Raw genomic sequence first — 18,939 nt, forward strand, 5'->3', positions numbered from 1 at the left:
GCTTGAGCCTAGAAGTTGGAGGTTGCTGTGAGCTGTGATGCCACGGCACTCTACCCAGGGTGACAGCTTGAGGCTCTGTCTCAAAAAAAAAAAAAAATTATCGAGGCTTGGCACCGGTAGTACAGTGGTTAGGGTGCGAACCCCATGCACCCAGGCTGGCGGGTTCAAACCCAGCCCAGACCACCTAAAACAACAATGACAACTGCAACCAAAAAATGGCTGGGTGTTGTGGCAGGAATCTGTAGTCCCAACTACCTTGGAGGCTGAAGCAAGAGAATCGCTTGAGCCCAAGAGTTTGCGGTTGCTGTGAGCTGTGATGCCACAGCACTCTACCGAGGACGACATAGTGACACTATCTCAAATAAATAAATAAATAAATAATTTATTGAGTGCTTACTTTATGTCAAGGCTTAATTCTTCACACATTATGTGGATTTTTTCTCACCGAATACTACTCATAATCCTCTAAAATAGAAGCTTTCCTGCTCAGGAACCCTATTTTGTAGATGGAGGAGGCAAAAAAATGAATAGTGCTTCCATTGATAGGGTAGTAATGAATTTGGAAAAATGACTTTCCTATTCTGGGCCTCAGTATTCTCATCAGAAGTACAGATCATGATACTGCCTCCCAGGATTTATCTGGGCCAGGACATATGTGAATGGAAGTTTCTCATTCTCTGAGGAAAGCATTTTCTGCAGGAAAACACACATTCAAGAACTTTCTCAGAGAATCCTTCCGTAATCACCCTATTTAAAATTCAGTCCCCACCTTGATACTCTTTATGTCCCTTTCAGGCTATATTCTATCACATTTCACTTATGTTTACTGTTTATCTTCCTTCCTCTAAAAGATAAGGTCCGTTAAGAGCAAAGATATTTGGTGCATTCTGTCCTGGCAGTGTCCTTAGTGTCCTAAAAGAAAGCCTGGCACACTAATAAATACGCAATTATTTGCTGAATGAATAGGGTTGTTCCTGAAAAGGTATTTAACAGCTTCGTGGCACCTAGCGAGTGCTCACTCAAAACCGAAACTAATTCCAGACTGTTCTTCCTCTTAGGGACGGGAGGAACTCCCACAGTTAGTTAAATCGGGTAATAGCTAATAATTTGGTATTTCCACAACTTTCTACCACTACAACTCCCAAGAAGATTCTCGACCCATGATCCTTCGTCTCCCACCATGCCCTGCGCGGCGCAGGCGCCGTTACTCCGGTTGGGTCTCACTACACCTCCCCGGAAGCTGTCTGGTCGTTGCTTTGTTTCCGGAAACGGAGCCCCAGGAAGGTGGGACTTAAAGCAGGGAGCGAGCTGTGGGAATTTCAATTGGTCAGAATCTGAGACTGACAGCTGCATTAACCAGTATAAGTAAGATAATGCCAAACGGACCCGCCCATAGACGTAGAAGAAGGGAGGCAGTGGCGGTGGTAGCGGCTGGACATTGCTAAAGAAGCAGCATTGGCCCTACGCCACGCTTACCTTTGACCTCTCCCCTCCCTCCTTCGCCCTTGATTGGAGCTGGTCCGATCCCGGACCCAAACCATGTTCCCTGTGAAGGTGAAAGTGGAGAAATCAGGTGAGAACCCCGAGGTCGGGGACTTGTAGGGAAGCACCCAGCTGTTCAGGGTATGGGAGTCCCGATAGACAAGATTATCGCCAAAAGAGGACTACGTGGCTTCTGCCTGTTGCCCACCTGACTGTCTCAATATCAGGCTTTGAGAGTTTGGTGCCACTTTCATACCTTCCCGGCCTGTGCTGTCAGTAGCCTTGAGATTGAATGGTGGGTGCCTAGGCAGTGTGGTGGGGTTAGACATAGGGATCTCGAGCACGTAACTCTGATAAGGGCTCTTTTCGTGGCTCCACGTCAGTTTCCCCATTTCCATCAGTGGTCATGGTCAAACATTATGCTGTGAGCCTAAGTACAGGGATTCTTTTAATCTTCGCAATCACTATATTCCTATACTCTAGGAATTGGGAATTGGGGTAGATGGAGAAACTGAAGCTCAGAAAGAGGAGGGCATTTTGGGTTAGAGCAGAGCTGATGGGATCCCAGGCTTGGCATAGTAAAGGCAGTGAAAAGGGCACAGAATCCAGACAAAAACAAAATAGTAAAACAGTGTCGACTGTTAGATGGTGTAAGTATTATTAAAGTAAAACAAAACAGGAGAAGTTAAGATATCAGCAGTGGAACAGGGGAGGCAGAGAGATATGAAGATACATGAGGGAACAGTGATTCAGTCAAAGTTGGAAAACTCCATGATTTGAAAGCCTTGCTGGCATGTTCAAGAAACAACAAGGAGGCCAATGTGTCTGGAGCAGGGAGCCCAGGGGGACAAAAATCAGGACCAGAGTGGTCAAGGGAGGGAGGGAGTATGAGGGAGAGGCTCTCAGGAGGCTGAGGGGACAGGCCATGGAGTTGGTGGGCTGGGGTGGAGGAGGGAGAGTGGTATCTATGACAAAGTGCAGGGAGGGAGTGGGGGACAGTGGAGCCACCTTGAGGGAAGAGGGTTAAGTTTAGAGAGACACTAAGGCCAGTGTGGGACTCAGTAGAAAGAACCTGAGAGAGGTCCAAGGACAGGTGTCCAAGAGGTCATGGGATTCCCACGTCTAGGGTTCAGGAGAGAAACTGAACCTGAGGACAGAGTTGTGGACATGATCCATACCCTTGGCCCTGCCCAAGACTCTTTGCTACAATCTCAGTTGCCCCCCAACCTCTGTCCTCACACTGTCTCTCCTCTGAGCCATGTTGGGAATCCCTGTGTCTCCTGATCTCCTCAGGAAGTTCCAGAACTGGCAAGCATGTCCCCAAGTGTCCCTCCAGGCTCTGAGCAATAGGACCAGAACTCATCCTAGTCAGAAGGAGGGGACAACATTCATAACATCACTTCCTTTGGTTCTATGATGAAGGGAGGCAAACACACATGCCGACAGGGCCAGTCAGAGCCTGTGACATGCAGGAAGGTGGGCCTAAATCTCATTTTCAGGGAAGGAAAAGGCAAAAAAGAAGATTTTATGAAATTTTATGAAATCTCCTTATTTTTAAATGTTTTCAGCTCATTCAGATTTAATTCAGATTTAAAATAATACCAAGGGCCTCAGCCAAACACAGCAAGTCTCAGGGTGAAGGGGTGGGGCAGATTCTGTACCTAGTTTGAGCCTCTGCCTTATAAACTTCAGCTTTGGAGCCAGAAAGCCAAGGTTCAAATTCTCAACTCCTCAGTTTTTTCACTGTGTCACTTTGGGCAACTAGCCTAACACTCTGTGCCTAATTTCATCATCTGTAAAATGAGAGTAAAAATCATATCTACTTCTAAGGGTTATTGTTAGAATTCAACATGTTAATATGTGTGATGTGCTTGGAACAAAGCCAAGCACATAGTAAGCACTCTATACATGTTACTTACTATTTTCCCCTCTTGTTAAGAGGTTCATATACGGGGCAGCACCTGTGGCTCAGCGGGTGGGGCACTGGCCCCACATATCGAGGATGGCAGGTTCAAGCCTGGCCCTGGCCAAACTGCAACAAAAAAATAGCTGGGCGTTGTGGTGGGCTACTTGGGAGGCTGAGGCAGGAGAATTGCCTAAGCCTAGGACTTGGTGAGCTGTGTGATGCCATGGCACTCTACCGAGGGCAATAAAGTAAGACTCTGTTTCTACAAAAAAAGAGGTTTATATACAACATAAGCTTAATTTAAACCTTACAACAGCCCTAGCAGGTAGAGGTATCATTCAGAGACCCATTTTCAAGACAAGGAAACAGGCTCAGGAAAAGAAGGTGATTTTCCTTAGTGATCACATGGAACTCCACTCTTGCTCATCAATTCAGTAGTCTCTGCCTGCTACACCCTTTTGTTGTGCCTGAGCCTGGCTGTAAGATTTGTCAGGACAGAAGATGTGCATGCCCTTTTCCGGCCCAGGTAGCTGTCCATCTGCAGGACCTGGGAACTAACTCCTGGTTGGTACCCTCTTCCCCTAGAGTTGGAGATGGCCAAGGCCCGGAATCAACTGGATGCTGTTCTACAGTGTCTGCTGGAGAAGAGTCACATGGACAGGTTGGGCCCTGGTCCAGTGTGGGGTCACAGGGCTGGGGGCCCTGGCAGGTTGGACTCTCTGATCCTGGGCAGGTCTAAGTGGGACCTCAGCGGCTGCCCTGGGGAGGAAGGTACCTGATGGGGAGGCCACTTCATGTTTTCCCACTTGGCCCTTGAAACCCTGAGCCAACTATTCTCTTCTGCTACCAGGGAGCGTCTGGATGAAGAAGCTGGGAAAACCCCCTCAGACTCCCACAATAAGTACGTCTTTTTGACTGGGTCTGGGTCTGAGAGTTTGTGGTGGGTAACTTCTTCCCTCATCCAAGCCCTGACCCCTTCTGCCCTGTGCTTCCTCTGTCTATTCCTAACCACTTGACATATACAAAGACAACGTGCCAAAAGAAGCTTAGGTGCCCTTATAGTTGATACCAAGAACCCCAGGGGTGTAGATGGAACAAGGCCCAAGGGTAGGTGGGTTCACATGGACATCTCAGGCTTGATCACAGGATCTCGGGTACCCTTTGTGGGGTTTGAGCGGGTGGTTATCTGAAAATCGGCCTGCTCATGCACCATCTCTCCCCACAGGGATTGCTCCATTGCAGCCACTGGCAAAAGGTAAGGCATCAGGGGCACTGGCCAACTGACCTGAGGTTCCTACCCCTGCCCTGATACTGACACTCCTCCTTCCCACACAGGCCATCTGCCCGCTTCCCCCACCAGCGGAGGAAGAAAAGGAGAGAGATGGATGACGGGCTGGCTGAGGGAGGGCCACAGAGATCCAGTGAGTAGATGGTGGCACTAGACAGGTGGGCAAGGAGCCAAAAGGTTACATGAAGATTCTCACATATATCCCACTCCCACCACCCCAGACACCTATGTGATCAAGCTGTTTGATCGGAGCGTGGACTTGGCGCAGTTCAGTGAGAACACACCACTGTACCCCATCTGCCGCGCCTGGATGCGCAACAGCCCCACAGTGCGCGAGCGAGAATGCTCACCCAGCTCACCGCTGCCCCCACTGCCTGAAGATGAGGAGGTGGTATGAGTGGCGGGCTCCAGCCCAGCAGCCAGAGAGGGCAATGTGACAGGTGCAGGGGACCTTCCCCACTAAGCTAGTGGGATAGGGTAGGCAGACAGATCTCTGTGTCCCTCAAATGAAGTGTGAATCCCAGGAGGCACACAGATGTCCCCCTTAGTCTGAGAATATGGATAGAGGTTCCTAGGGCAGACATACATGGCCACCTAGCCTCAAGGGAAAGGGAACACAGTTGTCCTAGGCAGACAGACTAATCAGGGGTCCTTGGTTCAGACAATTTTGGCCACCTGGACTGAGGGAGCAGATGGAGACCCTCTAGGTTGGGCAGGGATAGATGGGAGTCTGTAAGTCATCTGACTTCACATGGTAGACAAGGGTCCCCAGGATAGACATGAACTGTCAAGAAAGCACAGGGGTCCTTAGGTGACACAGATGTGACCTCCTAGACAGGATTGCCTTAGATAACCAGATTTGACTTCCTGGGCAGGTGTAGATGAGGAACCCTGGGCTGGACAGAAGACAAGCTCACCAGATCTGACCCTCAGGCCATTGAAGGTGTCTGTCCTTCTGACATGACTCTTGAAAATGCAGGTCTCTTGCCAAGAACCTGAAGTCTCTTATTGCTAGGAAAGGCAGAGAGATGAAATGTGTCCTCCCAGCCCTCTGCTCTAACTCTCTTGGGCCTGGTGTGAGGCCTTTATGTCCCTAGGGTTCAGAGGTCACCAACAGCAAGAGTCGTGATGTGTATAAGCTTCCTCCACCCACAGCCCCCGGCCCACCTGGAGATCCCAGATCCCGCATTCCATCCCCACTACAGCCTGAGACCCAGGGCACCCCTGATGATGAGGTAGGTGTGCAAGGCTGGCCCAGGGTTACAGAGCATATGTTATGGGGTTCAGCCAAGGGCACTCAGCCTGCCTCTCTGTCCATGTAGCCTTCAGAGCCTGAGCCTTCACCCTCCACACTTATCTATCGAAACATGCAGCGTTGGAAACGCATCCGTCAGAGGTGAGCATCCTCTGATCTTTTTGCCCCCCTGTGGACTCTTGCAACTTCTGAGTCTTCCCTCTACCTCCCCAGGTGGAAGGAGGCATCTCACCGGAACCAGCTTCGTTACTCAGAAAGCATGAAGATTCTACGGGAGATGTATGAGCGACAGTAATGCGTCCAGGTCTCCCCACCCCAATAAACACTCCCTGACTCTACACTGGCATCTGTTCGAGCCCATACTTTCTCGCCTAGACATAAAGCAGTTGGCACAGTTCTAGCACATTTATTGGAGGAGTAAGCCTAGCAAAGAGTGGGGGGATGAGGGAGCAGAGAATTCAGAGAGGAAAAAAAGTTAAGAGTGTGGAAGGTGGTTTGCCAAAGATATCTGGTTGGAGACTTAGGACAAAGGAACTGGAGGATTCTGCTTTGAGTTGGGAGGAGGCCTAGGACATCTGTGCAGAGTTGGGGTAGGGGTGGTGCTGGGAGGGTATCTATAATTTGAGGTTGGGGTTCTGGTTGGTCTGGGATAGGTGTCCAAGGGTGGAGGTTTAGAAAAGGGTTCAAGAGTTGGGTGGCTGGCTGTGGTTTCAAGTCAGGAAAGAGCTTGGAAGTGGATTATCTAGTTGCAGGGGAGGGACCCAGAGTCTTGGATGGTCTGTAGTGGAGGTCGTGCAGTCCAGGACATGAGGGGTAGGAGAGGTGATGCCTGACTGGCCTAGGGTGAGCTGGGCTGTTGACACTATAATCTGGTATCAAAATCGGGGAGGGATAGAAACTGTGGGGGGATATCTTCGTAGAGAAGCCAGAATGAAGTAAAGGAAGGAGTCTTGAGTGGGGGACATATGCCAAGAAAGTAGGGTCGGCAGGCTGAAGGTTAGGGTAGTGCTCGTAGTGTCTGGAAGCTAGGGAGGTGTCAGGGCCTGATCCTGGATTGTGTGGGAGGGAGGTGTCAGGGTGCATCTGGCTGGGCGGAGTCAGATCGGCTTTAAAAGAAGGAGCCTGAAGCGACTCCCAGGGTCCAGACATCCCAGACCCCTACTTGGTGGCAGGCTGTGGGGCCTGACCAGACGCTGGTGCGGCCTGGATGGACAGGATGCCCTCAGGGGACAGCGCAGAGGTTACAGCAGCGGGATCCACTCCAGGCGGCAAGCGGTAGCGGCGGTGGAACTCTCGCGCGATGAATCCGTGCTCATCCTGCAGGGGAGAGGCTTGAGCGGCCCCGCCCCTTTCCGTGGTCCCCTCCCCCTGCCCTTGCCACTCGTGGGCGCGTCCTGGCCCCGCCTCCATCTGTTGGCTCACCGGGCGCTCTTCGTGGCGCGCGTGCACTTCCACATGTTCGCCAACCACCTTGACAGCTATTTCCTCCGGGGAGAAGTGCTTCACGTCCAGCAGCACTGAGAAATGACCCGGGTCCGTTGGCACCTGTGCACATCCAGTGCAGGACAGGACTGTCATCTGGCTGGTTGAGGCTTCTGGGTCCCAAGAAGACCCTGCCCTTATTGGTTCTGGTGCTGAGTCCTCTTTCCTACTTGGTATCACCAAAGACCTCTCTGCCCAGAATAACTGTAACCCTTCTCTAACCCAGAGTTATGAGACTCCCTTCCCCTTCAAGGTCAGGGACCTCTCCTCACAGGGTGAGTAAGCCTGCCTCTCCTCCCCTGTCCCCCCTCCCCCCAGTGTCAAGGACTCCACAGTTACTTTGTTCCCTAGGACACTGATTCATTCCCCAGCTCCCTCACCCTCTGAGAACCTGAGGCCCTTATTCTTCACCCTACCCCCAACCAGAAATCACCAGGATGCCTCATCCCCTAGTCTATAGAACCCTCTTTTTACTCTCCCACTCAAGTCACAGGACTTCCTGCACTCTCCGCAGCTATTGGTACCCTTCCTCCACTTCACAGTGGCCAGGTCCCTTTCTCAAGTTGCAGGACCCCTTCTTCTTCCCTCTTCCCCTCCAGGAGACTTGGGTTGACCACAGTCTTCAAACTCTTCCCCAAGACTAATAACACTAATGCCACTACTACCACCTTTTTCAAAATTCCCTGAGTCACCAGCCTCCTACAGAATCACCAGGACTCCTCCTCAAAGTGATCGCCCCCACTCTGTCAATGACTCAGCCCTTCGACTCCCTTCTTAGCTAGAGACACCACCCCCCCCCCAGAGCGACAGGGACTTCCCTACTGCTTCAGTAACCGGCAGCTAAGATTCCAAACTCAGGAACTCCGGAAGCCCCTCTCTGTGCCCAGATTTTCCACCCCTCTGAAAGTCAACGGACATTCCCTCACCCCCCCGCTTCAGGTTGACCCAGAGCCCCAGCACTGGAAGTAGTCGAGTTATCCCCTCCCTAGGCCTGGCACCTGGGCGACCGGCAGCGCCACGCTGGGTGCTCGCAGGTAGTAAGGGGCGAGTGTGGTGGGACAGAGCGCAGCCAACTCCGCCTCTAGCAGCCCCTCGCCAAAGCGCTGGTCAAAAAGGCGTCCGGGCGGCGAAAATCCGGGCAACGGGGCCGAGGCTCGGCGCAGCCAAGACTGCTGTACAGGCACCGGGATCTCCATCCTGCTCTGCCGCCGCGGTCCTGGGCTTTGCAGTGCTCCTGCCTGCGCAGCTGCCGATTTATAGTACGCCTTATGCCGGCCCCTCAGATGCTGCCCGGGGACACTGGGACCGTGGCCAGACATGGCCATTAATAGAGCCTTATATAGAAACCCCAACAATGACTTGGCCATTTATTAAGCGCCTGCTGGATGCGTGGCAAAGGCTTCCAGGAAGATGTCATTAAAGATTCCCTAATTTCCTGAAGGAGGAACTAAGGTTGAGAGGGCAGAGCCTTGCAGGTGTGGAGAGCACAGAGCAACAATTGGGACCCAGGGCCTGAGAGGCCCACTGAAGTTTCCAGTCCCTTTAATCTACGTCCTTCCCAATCTGGTAGCTCTGAGGATGACGCAGATGGAGGGCTTAGGAGCAGATTTCTGGAAAATGCAGTAGACGGGCCAGGCTGTCAGGAGGACACAGAACAGACCCTACCCTCCCTCATCCACAGCCAGGCCCTGGGCCCAGTCCCCCAGCAGGCCAGGCCTAATTCTGTGCCTCTGACTCAGCCTCGGGTGCACAGCAGCCAGCGAGAATATGAACAGTCCAGGCTGGCTCCCCGAGGGCCGAGCACTGGGGCCCGAAATAGCTCATTTTGATCCCACTACCTCGGCCAAGAGCCCAGGCCTGGCAACTGATGGAATCAGCTGCTCCTGCAGCAAGAGGGAAGTGGTTAGATGACCATCAGGACGGGCTGACTAGCCCAACCAATGGAGGAATGGCGGCTGGAGAGGGGATAGAGTCTCCCACTGCCCGTGCAACAGAAAGAATGGTAGTTAGACTGGAGAACACACTTAGGTAGAAGGAGATTGGTGAGACAGTGAGACTGAAGGAAAGCAAGGGTGCTTAAAATCACCTCTAGACCGCAAGCCCAGCCTCAGGTTCTTTCTGTTGGTCCACGGTCTTGCCAATTATTACCGCTGCACGCTACAGGTTCTCCAATCAACACTGTCTGTTAAGCAGGCTGGCGATGCAGCCAGTAGTGAGACACCTCCCTTTGGCCACTTTCCAGATACTTTTATTTTCTTCTCTCTGATTGGCCCGCTCTCTTCCGGAGCAGGAACTCCCAGAGGGGGGCGGGGCTAATAGACCATTGCTAAGCGACAAAGATGTGCATTGGGGTTTGTCCAGTCTGTGAGCCGAGCAAGCGGAAGTGCTGAAGTAGCTGCGGGATGAACTGCAGGTGAGGCCTATCCCTCGTCCCAGCACCACCAGAGGCGTGGGGAGGACCAAGGCAACACAGCCTAAGGACGAGTTTGCTAGAGTCTGGAGTCTCTCTGGCTCAACTACACTGGAACTACAATTCCCAAGATGTTCCACAGCCTTTGGCCGCTGCAGCCTTAGATTTTACCATCCTAGGGCTCTCCTACACGTCTTATGTTCCTCTCTGAGTGGTCCCAACGGAGTCTTTCCTTTAGAGATATCCAAGGGCAAGTTGGGAATTGAGTTTTTAAATTTTGGAATTGCTCCCAGACACCCATGGGTGTTGTCTTTGAACTGGCTCAGGCGGAGCCCAGGGAATCATGGGAATTGTAGTCCATCTGCGTGTCTCCTAGTGCCCCCAAGGGTTTGAGAGGTATCCCGCGATAAAGTCTAGTCCTGGTTCCTAAGCTGAGCTAAACTTCAAAGTCACCTGGGATGCTATGACAGTTGCCTAGCCCCACTTCCAGATATTCTGATTCTGTTGGTGTGTGGTGGGTGCCACGCATCTGTAATTTTAAAAGGCCCCTCCTACACTGACTTCAGGGTTGAAAAGCACCAGCTACCAGTTCCTGGGATCTTCTCCATTTAGACCAGTGGTTCTCAACCTCCCTAATGCAGCAAGCCTTTAATACAGTTCCTTTGGGTCGTGACCCACAGGTTGAGAACCGCTGGTTTAGACTGTTCCTAGGGCTCATGGGAATCACAACTTCCACCATGGTTATCTGTGCAGTGGTGCATCATGGGAATTCACAGGAATTGTCTGGTTCTGCCCCCTTCTCCTTTCTCCTCCCCAGGGTTGTAATAATCTCACTCTGCCTGCCAACCTCCCTTTCCCCTTGCAGCCTGCCAGTTTTCTCCATCCAAGATAGAACTTTTGGAGATGCTTCCCTGGGTCAAAGCTACAAGTGGCCATCCCGAAGCCAGAGCTGGTGCAATAAGGTGAGGAAACCTGAGTGTGCTGACCATCATCCCAATAGCAAGGGAGTGACCACTAGAGGGTAAGAAGACATGTGATCTGAGAGGTTCCCTCTTCCCCTCTCATGGCTCTGCCTTTGTCTAATCTCTACCACCTGAATCCCCCATCACAGCCCCACTTTAGATTGTTACCATTGTTGACTGCATTTCCTCCTCTCTGGACTGAGACTTCATGTGTATCTTCATTCCCCAACAGGAATGACCCCTCAGACCTTACTTTTTCTTCCTGTGTTCTCCCCCATCCTAGACCCTGAGCCCATCCAGATCCCAGAGATCCAGGCTCCCACAAGCTCCCAAAGCTCTAGCTACAGGTCCCAACTCCCTTGAGCTCTTTGAGGAGTCTTGGCCATCCAGTTCAGGGACCCCTTCCCCACTCAGCACCACTGAGGAACACATGGGGGCTTCCCCACCACCCACTCTGATTGACAGCGGGGACTCTGTGGTGGCCAAGTAAGTACCGTAGCCCTGGGGGGAAAGAAATTTGGGTTAGAGGAAGGGAAAAGGAAGGCCTTAATAATCATCACACCCAGAGTGTTATGCAGCAGTCTGAGGAGCAGGCATTTCATGTGTGTTATTAAGAGCGCTGGAGCTACACTGCCTGACTTCAAATCCCAGCTCTCACTTTCTCTCTGTATGATCTTGGCCTCAGTTGTTTGTTTGTTTGTTTGTTTTTCTTTAAACTGAGGATATAAATACACATATCCCCTAGGGCTGTTTTGAACTTTCAATGAATTACTATATGTAATGATCTCTATCAATTCCTCTTGCATAGTGAGCACTAGATTTATAGGATACAGGTTCAGCTGCTATAACAAAAAGTTATATATTAATTATGGCTTAAACAAGATAGGACTTATTTCTCCCTTACCTTAGTCCAGGCAGAAGCAACCTAGTTGAGGATTTCAGGGACACAGGCTCCTTCTGTCTGGTTGCAGTCCCATCCTTTTTTTTTTGTTTGTTTTTTGAGACAGGAGCCTCAAGCTGTTCCCCTGGGTAGAATGCTGTGGCATCTCAGCTCACAGCAACCTCCCACTCCTGGGCTCAAGCGAGTCTCCTGCCTCCGCCTCCCAAGTAGCTGGGACCATAGGCGCCCGCCACAATGCCCAGCTCTTTTTTTTGGTTGCAGCTGTCATTGTTGTTTGGTGGGCCCGGGCTGGATTCGAACCCACCACCTGGGGTGTACGTGGCTGGCACCTTAGCCACTTGAGCCACAGGCGCTGAGCCTGCAGTCCCATCCTTAAGTGTTGTTCTTTCTCTCACAGACCAAAAAGGCTCCCAACCACATAGACTTTCCAGAATCACATCTCTTTGTACCCTATTTGTCAAGAAAGTAGTCACATGGCCACTAGCCCCCAGGGCATCTGATAAATGGAATCTACAAAAGAGTGGCTGTGTGCCCAGCTAAAAATTACATTACTGTATAAGCAAGGAAAACAACTTAAGGGAGAACTACCAGCTTCTGCCATGGTGCTTGATAAACATTGCCTATTGTGATTATTATTGTTATTATTCATCTTTTCTCACTCCACTCACCTTCCATCCCCTGACGTTTATAGGTATATAAACAGGTTCCGCCAGGCTCAGCCCACAAGCCGAGAAGAGCGCCAGCCTGCAGGCCCAAGCCCAGCTGACTTTTGGTGGCTGCGGTCTGAGTCTCCAGACCCCAGCAGTGAACTTGCAGCAGGTACCTCCTTCGAGCCCACTCACTGCAACCTCTTACCATAGCCTAAAACCTTTCCTGATCAATTCCCCCAGCAGTCACTCCACATGGCCCTAATAACTCAATTGGAGCTTCTCGGCAGAAGCCAAGAAACGAGAAGGAAGACCCCACAAAGAAGTCCCAACTCCTGTGGCCAATAAATCCCAAGCTGTAGCTCCCCTTCAGGAAATACATCAGGTAACATCCTTCATTTACTCCTTTGTGTACCTAAACTACAGCACCAGCCCTGTGTTAGAATTAGAGCTGATGCTCCCATTCAGAGAAGCTTAAATAGAAAAGGAATATTGCTAGCTGATGTAATTGAGAAAGCCAGAGTGGATGCTTTCAGGAATGGCTGGGTTCAGGTGTTTGAACCTTGTTGAGCCTAACTCTTGGGCTCAATCTCTGTAGGCAAGATGCTCCCAGTGGCTCTAGGCTCCCATAATACTAATTCAACTACTCCAGAAGAAAGTGGGAACTTTTCTAATAGCTCCATCCAAAGCCTCAGGGCGCACTCTCATTCACTCATCCTTGAGCCAATCACTGTGAACCAGAAGATAGAACTGTCAGCCCTGGTTAGGAAGGTGGGATCTATCCTTTTCCAACAATGATTTGCACATGAAAGGTACTTCTAAAGCAGCCGGTTCTCAGCCTATGGGTCCTGACCCCTTTGTAACAATGAAAATACATCCTGCATATCAGATATTTACATTACTATTCATAACAGTAGCAAAATTACAGTTATGAAGTAGCAATGAAAATAATTTTTTGGCTGGGGGTCACCACAACACGAGGAACTGTATTAAAGGGTCACGGCATTAGGAGGCATTAGAAAGGTTGAGAACCACTGTAGGGAAAACTGGGTCACTTCCCTGAGGAGGAGCAGATTCAAAACTGGCCTGTGAGGGCCAGGAAGGGTTGAGACCTACACTCCAGGCCCTCTTTCCAGAGGCCCTTTCCCAGCAGCCTTGGGAGTGGGGACTGGCCTCTGACCCTCTCACCCTGCAGAACCTCAACACATGGAACTCATCCCTAGTGGACCTGGAGATGCTGAGCCTTCAAAGCAGAGCTTCCAGGCTGCTCAAACGCAGGTGCCTCCTCTGTCACCCTTCCCACTGCTATTGCTCCAGATGGCTCTCTGCCTCTAAGACCTCCATCGCCTCACGTTTGGCTTCTCCCTGCAGCAAGGCCTCCGTGTCTTCCTCCTCATCCCTCAGCCCCAGTGATGCCAGCACTTCCTCATTCCCCATCAGCTCAGATGGCCTCTCTCCCTCCTCCATGAATTTCACCCCTGATCCCAGCAAGGGCTCTGGCCCCAGGGCACCTGGTAAGTGCTGGGAAGTAAGGATTGAAGGCAACCTGGGTGTGAGTCCCAGCTCTGCCACTTAACCAGCTATGTGACTTTGGGCCTCTCTGGGATTTGCATCCCCAGCTGTAAAACAGAGTTAATATCATGTTCCTCACCTCTCTTGATGGTGTTGTGAAGATTAAATGAGTTAGTGAATACACTGAAAGCCCCTAGCACAGTTCTTTTTTTGGAGACAGAGTGTCACTATCTCACCCTTGGTAGAGTGTCATGGTGTCACAGCTCACAGCAATCTCCAACTCTTGGGCTTAAGCGATTCCCTTGCCTCAGCCTCTCAAGTAGCTGGGACTACAGGCGCCTGCCACAACACCCAGCTATTTTTTGTTGTAGTTGTCGTTTAGCAGGCTCAGGCCTCATTGGAACCCGCCAGCCCCAGTGTATGTGGCTGGCACCTTAACCACTGTGCTACGGGCGCCGGGCCAACCTTGCACAGTTCTATTATGAGTAGCTATCATGAGTATAACAGGTGTACTACTTTCTCTGCAATTCTGAACACAAAGTTCAAGAACAGAAAGTTTGGCATCACCCTGATTTGACAGCAAAATCTGACCTAAAGAACATGAGGCTATTTGTAATGCACGCTGATCTCATTTAAGGTGAATATTCTTACTTTTTGCTGTGTATGAATATCTATTAATTGAGCCGTATGAAATTTTTGATTCTATGAGTGAAAATGGTCAAATATCGGCAATTTCACATGGTTCAACTAAACATTAATGTGTTTGAGTCTGGTATTTTATTCATGGTGTCAGACCCATGTCACCATTGTCCATACCATGTAACTTTGCTAAAACATGCAAACTATTGAATTCTGAGGCTTCAGAGATGGGATTAAGGACCTAGGTTATTGTTACTGCTCAACTGACCATGACTGATGAAATTACTCTCTGAGTGATGGCAACTGTCTGTTCACCTCATTGGACTGACAACAGCTCCTGGCTCGGGTCTTAGTCATTGCTGTGTCCCCAGCACAGGGCCGTGCACTCAGATGGAGCACAATAAACAGTTCATTTTGCATTCATGCCACAAATATTGATTGTACCAGGCCCTGTTCTTGACACTAGACATATGGTAATGAACAAGGCAGACAATGAACTTTGTAGAGTGGCATTGTGGAGGGAGAGAGAAACAATTAAAAAGCTGAGAAGTTATGTTAGAAAGTGGTAAGTGCAGGCGGTGCCTTTGGCTCAGTGAGTAGGGTGCTGGCCCCATATACTGAGGGTGGCAGGTTCAAACCCAGCCCCAGCCAAACTGCAACAAAAAATAGCTAGGCATTGTGGCAGGCACCTGTGGGCACCTGTAGTCCCAGCTACTCCAGAGGCTGAGGCAGAAGAATAGCCTAAGCTCAGGAGTTGGAAGTTGCTGTGAGCTGTGATGCCACAGCACACTACCAAAGGTGACAAAAAAAAAAAAAAAAGATTCTTGAGAGTTGCCAGGTACAGTGGCTCACTCCTGTAACCCCAACACTCTGGGAGGCTGAGACAGGTGGATTGCCTGAGCTGAGGAGTTCAAGACCAGCCTGAGCAAGAGCAAGACCTCATCTGTAAAAAGTAGCCAAGCTTTGTGGCAGGTGCCTATAGTCCCAATTACTTGGGAGGCTGAGGCAAGAGGATCACTTGAGCCCAAGAGTTTGAGGTTGCTGTGTGCTAATGATGCTGTGGCACTCTACCTAGGGCCACAGAGTGAGACTCCTGTCTCAAAAAAAAATTTAAAAAAAAAAAAGGAAGAAAGTGGTAAGTGCTAAGGAGAAAAAAGAAACAAGACAGAGGATAGGGAAGGGTAGGAACTGGGGCTGTTGCCATTTTGGATAGGGTAATCAGGAAAGGTCTCACTAACCATTTGGGCAGAAGTCTGAAGACTGTGAGAGAAGGCACCTCAGAATACATGAAGGAAGATCATTCCAGACTTTGCCTTTTACCAGGAGAGAGGTGCTGCTGGATGCTTAACCCTGAGGGCCCTAACTCAGGTATTCACATTCTCCTTCCAACTGAGAGTGGAGAACGGGTTGAGAGGACAGGACAGCAAAGAGACCAGGAAGAAAGGAGTCTGCTGTGATAGTGCCAGGGGAGTGAGTGGAGCTGGAGCAGGGTCAGGCCCATGAGTAGCAGTGTGGGGAGGGTCAGATTCTAGAAAATATGTTTTGTTCATTGCTATAACTCCAATGTCCAGAACAGTGTCTGACACATAGTAAGAGCTCCATAAATATCTTTTGAATGAATGAATTGAATGAAAACAGGTTGAGAAACCCAGGAGTGCCATCTCCTTTGACTTTCCTCCCTTCCCCACTTCCCACTGCAGAGAGGAGTTGGGACATTAGCTGGAGAACCTGTCTGGATAACCCTCGGGTACAGTCCAAGTGTGTGTGTGCACAGGTTGATCACCCTGCCCCTTCCTTTGACTTTCCCCACAGCAGCCCCGGCCTCGGCTCCCACCCCTGCTTCAGCCCCTGCCTCCTCTCGGGCACCCCTTCAGCCTGAGGATGACATTCTATATCAATGGCGGCAGCGGCGGAAGCTTGAACAGGCTCAAGGAGGCAAGGGTGATGGAACCTGGGTGCTGTCCCGGACACCTACCTTCACCTCTCCTGTGAGTCAGGGCAGGAAGGAGCCTGAGGGGAGTTAAAGAAAAGGGGATCCTGAGGAGGACTGAGGACCCTCGATTCACTTTCTCAAATCTCTCTTCCTATCTGTCTACAGATTTCTTCTACCCCTGTGGAGACTCTTGGTTCTTTGGGAACTCAGCCTAGCCGCATACCACTGTGGGGCAGTGCAGTTCAGCCTGGTCCCCCAGAGGCCTTCCATGTGGAGAGACCTCCTTTTCCCTCAGTGTCCTCTCCACACTTCTTCTGGGGCCCCAACCCCCACGGATTCTTCTGGGCCCCACAGCCCAGTCCCTGGATGTCTCTTGTGGCTGTTCCTCCCCCACAGCCTGCCTCTAACCTGGTGCCCCTGGCAGGCACCCCAGTACCCCTGGCCTCCACAGCTCCCTTGGCCTCCACACCAGTTCTGATGCCCCCAACAGTTCCCCAAGCCTCCACTCCAGCTCCAATGGCCTCCACCCCAGCTCCCTTCCCTGTGCTACCAGCCTCTACCCCGGCTCCCCTGGCCTCTACCCTCACACCCCCTGATGCCCTCCAGGGTCCACCCACCCCTGAGCCATGCAGTTCTGCCCAGCCCAAGAGACTGGGTCCCAAGCTTCGGAAGGACAGAGCCCAGAGCAAGGCTGCTGAGCGAATGACCATAGCTGGCGAGGAGCCTGGCCCACAGCTCAGGGGCGCTCTGGGCCAGGTAGTGACAGCTCGGCTGTTCCCTGACAGCCTGGAAGATACACTCCCTCACCTGAAGGGCCCGCCTCTACCTAAGACTAAACCTCAGAAAGTCAAGGCCATACACCCCCAAACCAAGATTACTCCCCACTCAGAGGTCGTGCCACCTCTATCTGAATCGCGGTGTCAATTTATAGCCAAGGCTGTGTCACCCCCAACAGCGTCAGGGCTTTGGAAGAACAAAACCACTCCTGAAGCTGAGTATCAGCTGCCGCAGGTCCCACCCGCTCCAACTGAGGAGCCACCCACAGCGGCTTTGACCACGCCCCCACTAACTGCTGGCCACACCCCCTCAGGAGACCTGCTAGCCCAGGCAGGCCGGCTTCTGGAGGCTGCTGAAGGTAAGCCAAGTGCTGGTGCCTGTCCCGGTTTCAGTGACAGCCTGGCTTCCTGAGAGTCTGGTCCCATGAAGCTCATTCATTTCTCTCCAGACTCTGATGGCAGCGAGTTCCAGGATGACCCTGTGCTGCAGATGCTAAGAGCCCAAAGGGCAGAGCTGCGTGAGGAGAAAAGGTGACCCTCCATCTCCAGGGTCTGGGATACTGGGCCCCTGAATTCTCTGACTCCTATTAGGTGCCCACCCTTGCTGAGCCCCTTTCCCAGAATTCCATCTATAGCTCTAGACCCTAATTCTGAGCACATACCCCAGCCTCTGCTTTTCTGGCCTTCCTCCAGGAAAGTGGATGCCCGATTATCCTTCCTGTTGAACCCTGTGGAAGACCCCGAATCCTGGTCCCCTTCAGCCAGGTCACCACCTGGGTCTCCAAGGAGGCTGCTGTGAAGGGAAGGAAGCCTCCCTTGAAGCCAGATGACTTTGATTGCATAAACTATTTTGTCCCATAAAACATTTTTTTTTCCAGGTTACAGGTCATCTCTGAGAAAAGAGTTGTTTTGGAAAGGCCAAGGGTCATGCCAACTTAAGGAATTCCTTCCCTTCATCTTGTGGCTCTTTCCTGACCACTGAAGCAAAATTTCTTTTCTGGTTTCATCTTCCTTAGGGTGGGGAGGGAGTGGGCTTTCAGGCAAGCCTAGGGTGCATTTTCTCAGATTCCCAACTCAGGGGTCCTGTCTCAGATGTGACCAAAGGGAGTGTCCTCTAGGAATGAAGCTACTAGAATCATTAGTGTTGGACAATGGTCAGTCTTCAGACCACATCCTACTTGTGCCAGCAGTAGTATTTGGTGCAACTGATCATTCCCTCTTTGAAATGCTTTCTTCTGCTTCCAGAACACCTATTCTTATGTTTCTGGTCTTGCCTCTTCTTTGCCCCAGCATGTCAGCTCTGGCCTGTCCCAGGGCCCTGGCTTTCACTTCTCTGTCTACACATACTCCCAGGTACTCTTGTCTAGGTCTAGGCTAGCGATTTCAATCTAGCCACTAAACCTTGTGTTTCTACATTATCCTTTGTCATGTTTGTCTCACCCGAAAGTCTAAGAGATGTCTCAAATTCTATACTTCCTAAACTGAGCTCCTGATCTTCCCCTTGAACTTGCTCCTCCCTCACGTTTTTTTACCTCTGTCCTTTCCTGCTCAGGCCAAAAGCCTTATGATTTTTTTTTACTTCTATCTTTCCCTTCCACCCACAGTTGGGACCAGCAAATCCTGCCTTCTCCACCTTTAAAATCTATCCAGAATTCAACTCCTTCCACTTTCACTATCCTCACCTCACTCTAGGCCAGGTATCCTCAAACTACAGCCCCACGGGCCACATGCGGCCTGCCTAAGATG

General features: G+C 51.0%; 3 protein-coding genes across 4 annotated transcripts; 2 read left to right on the forward strand and 1 right to left on the reverse strand.

Moving 5' to 3' along the window:
• The first annotated feature begins 1,424 nt into the window (after positions 1 to 1,424).
• LIN37 (lin-37 DREAM MuvB core complex component) lies at positions 1,425 to 6,271 on the forward strand. 2 transcript variants are annotated; one of them, XM_023516941.1, is made up of 9 exons: positions 1,425 to 1,573; positions 3,974 to 4,049; positions 4,239 to 4,289; positions 4,614 to 4,643; positions 4,724 to 4,809; positions 4,898 to 5,067; positions 5,774 to 5,911; positions 5,999 to 6,072; positions 6,145 to 6,271. In XM_023516941.1, the coding sequence occupies exons 1-9, from the start codon at positions 1,540 to 1,542 to the stop codon at positions 6,224 to 6,226; spliced, it is 741 nt and encodes a 246-aa protein (XP_023372709.1). In that variant the 5' UTR covers positions 1,425 to 1,539; the 3' UTR covers positions 6,227 to 6,271. The 2 variants fall into 2 exon arrangements, with proteins under 2 accessions (XP_023372709.1, XP_003796149.1); XM_003796101.3 differs by having other exon boundaries at positions 1,426 to 1,573; positions 4,898 to 5,064.
• A 50-nt stretch (positions 6,272 to 6,321) lies between these two features.
• HSPB6 (heat shock protein family B (small) member 6) lies at positions 6,322 to 8,626 on the reverse strand. Its single transcript, XM_012809100.2, has 3 exons — positions 8,412 to 8,626; positions 7,354 to 7,476; positions 6,322 to 7,248 (listed from the first exon to the last, which is right to left on the reverse strand). The coding sequence occupies exons 1-3, from the start codon at positions 8,607 to 8,609 to the stop codon at positions 7,090 to 7,092; spliced, it is 480 nt and encodes a 159-aa protein (XP_012664554.1). The 5' UTR covers positions 8,610 to 8,626; the 3' UTR covers positions 6,322 to 7,089.
• Positions 8,627 to 9,770: 1,144 nt separating this feature from the next.
• On the forward strand, positions 9,771 to 18,532 carry PROSER3 (proline and serine rich 3). Its single transcript, XM_012809083.2, has 11 exons — positions 9,771 to 9,826; positions 10,689 to 10,785; positions 11,069 to 11,271; positions 12,378 to 12,505; positions 12,624 to 12,718; positions 13,529 to 13,611; positions 13,705 to 13,847; positions 16,297 to 16,472; positions 16,583 to 17,552; positions 17,643 to 17,724; positions 17,887 to 18,532. Exons 1-11 carry the CDS (start codon positions 9,816 to 9,818, stop codon positions 17,990 to 17,992), a joined length of 2,094 nt encoding a protein of 697 aa, XP_012664537.1. The 5' UTR covers positions 9,771 to 9,815; the 3' UTR covers positions 17,993 to 18,532.
• The last annotated feature ends 407 nt before the right edge of the window (positions 18,533 to 18,939 follow it).

This window comes from Otolemur garnettii, unplaced genomic scaffold (assembly GCF_000181295.1).
Source record: "Otolemur garnettii isolate 467f Iridium unplaced genomic scaffold, OtoGar3 scaffold00100, whole genome shotgun sequence".
Lineage (NCBI taxonomy): Eukaryota > Metazoa > Chordata > Mammalia > Primates > Galagidae > Otolemur > Otolemur garnettii.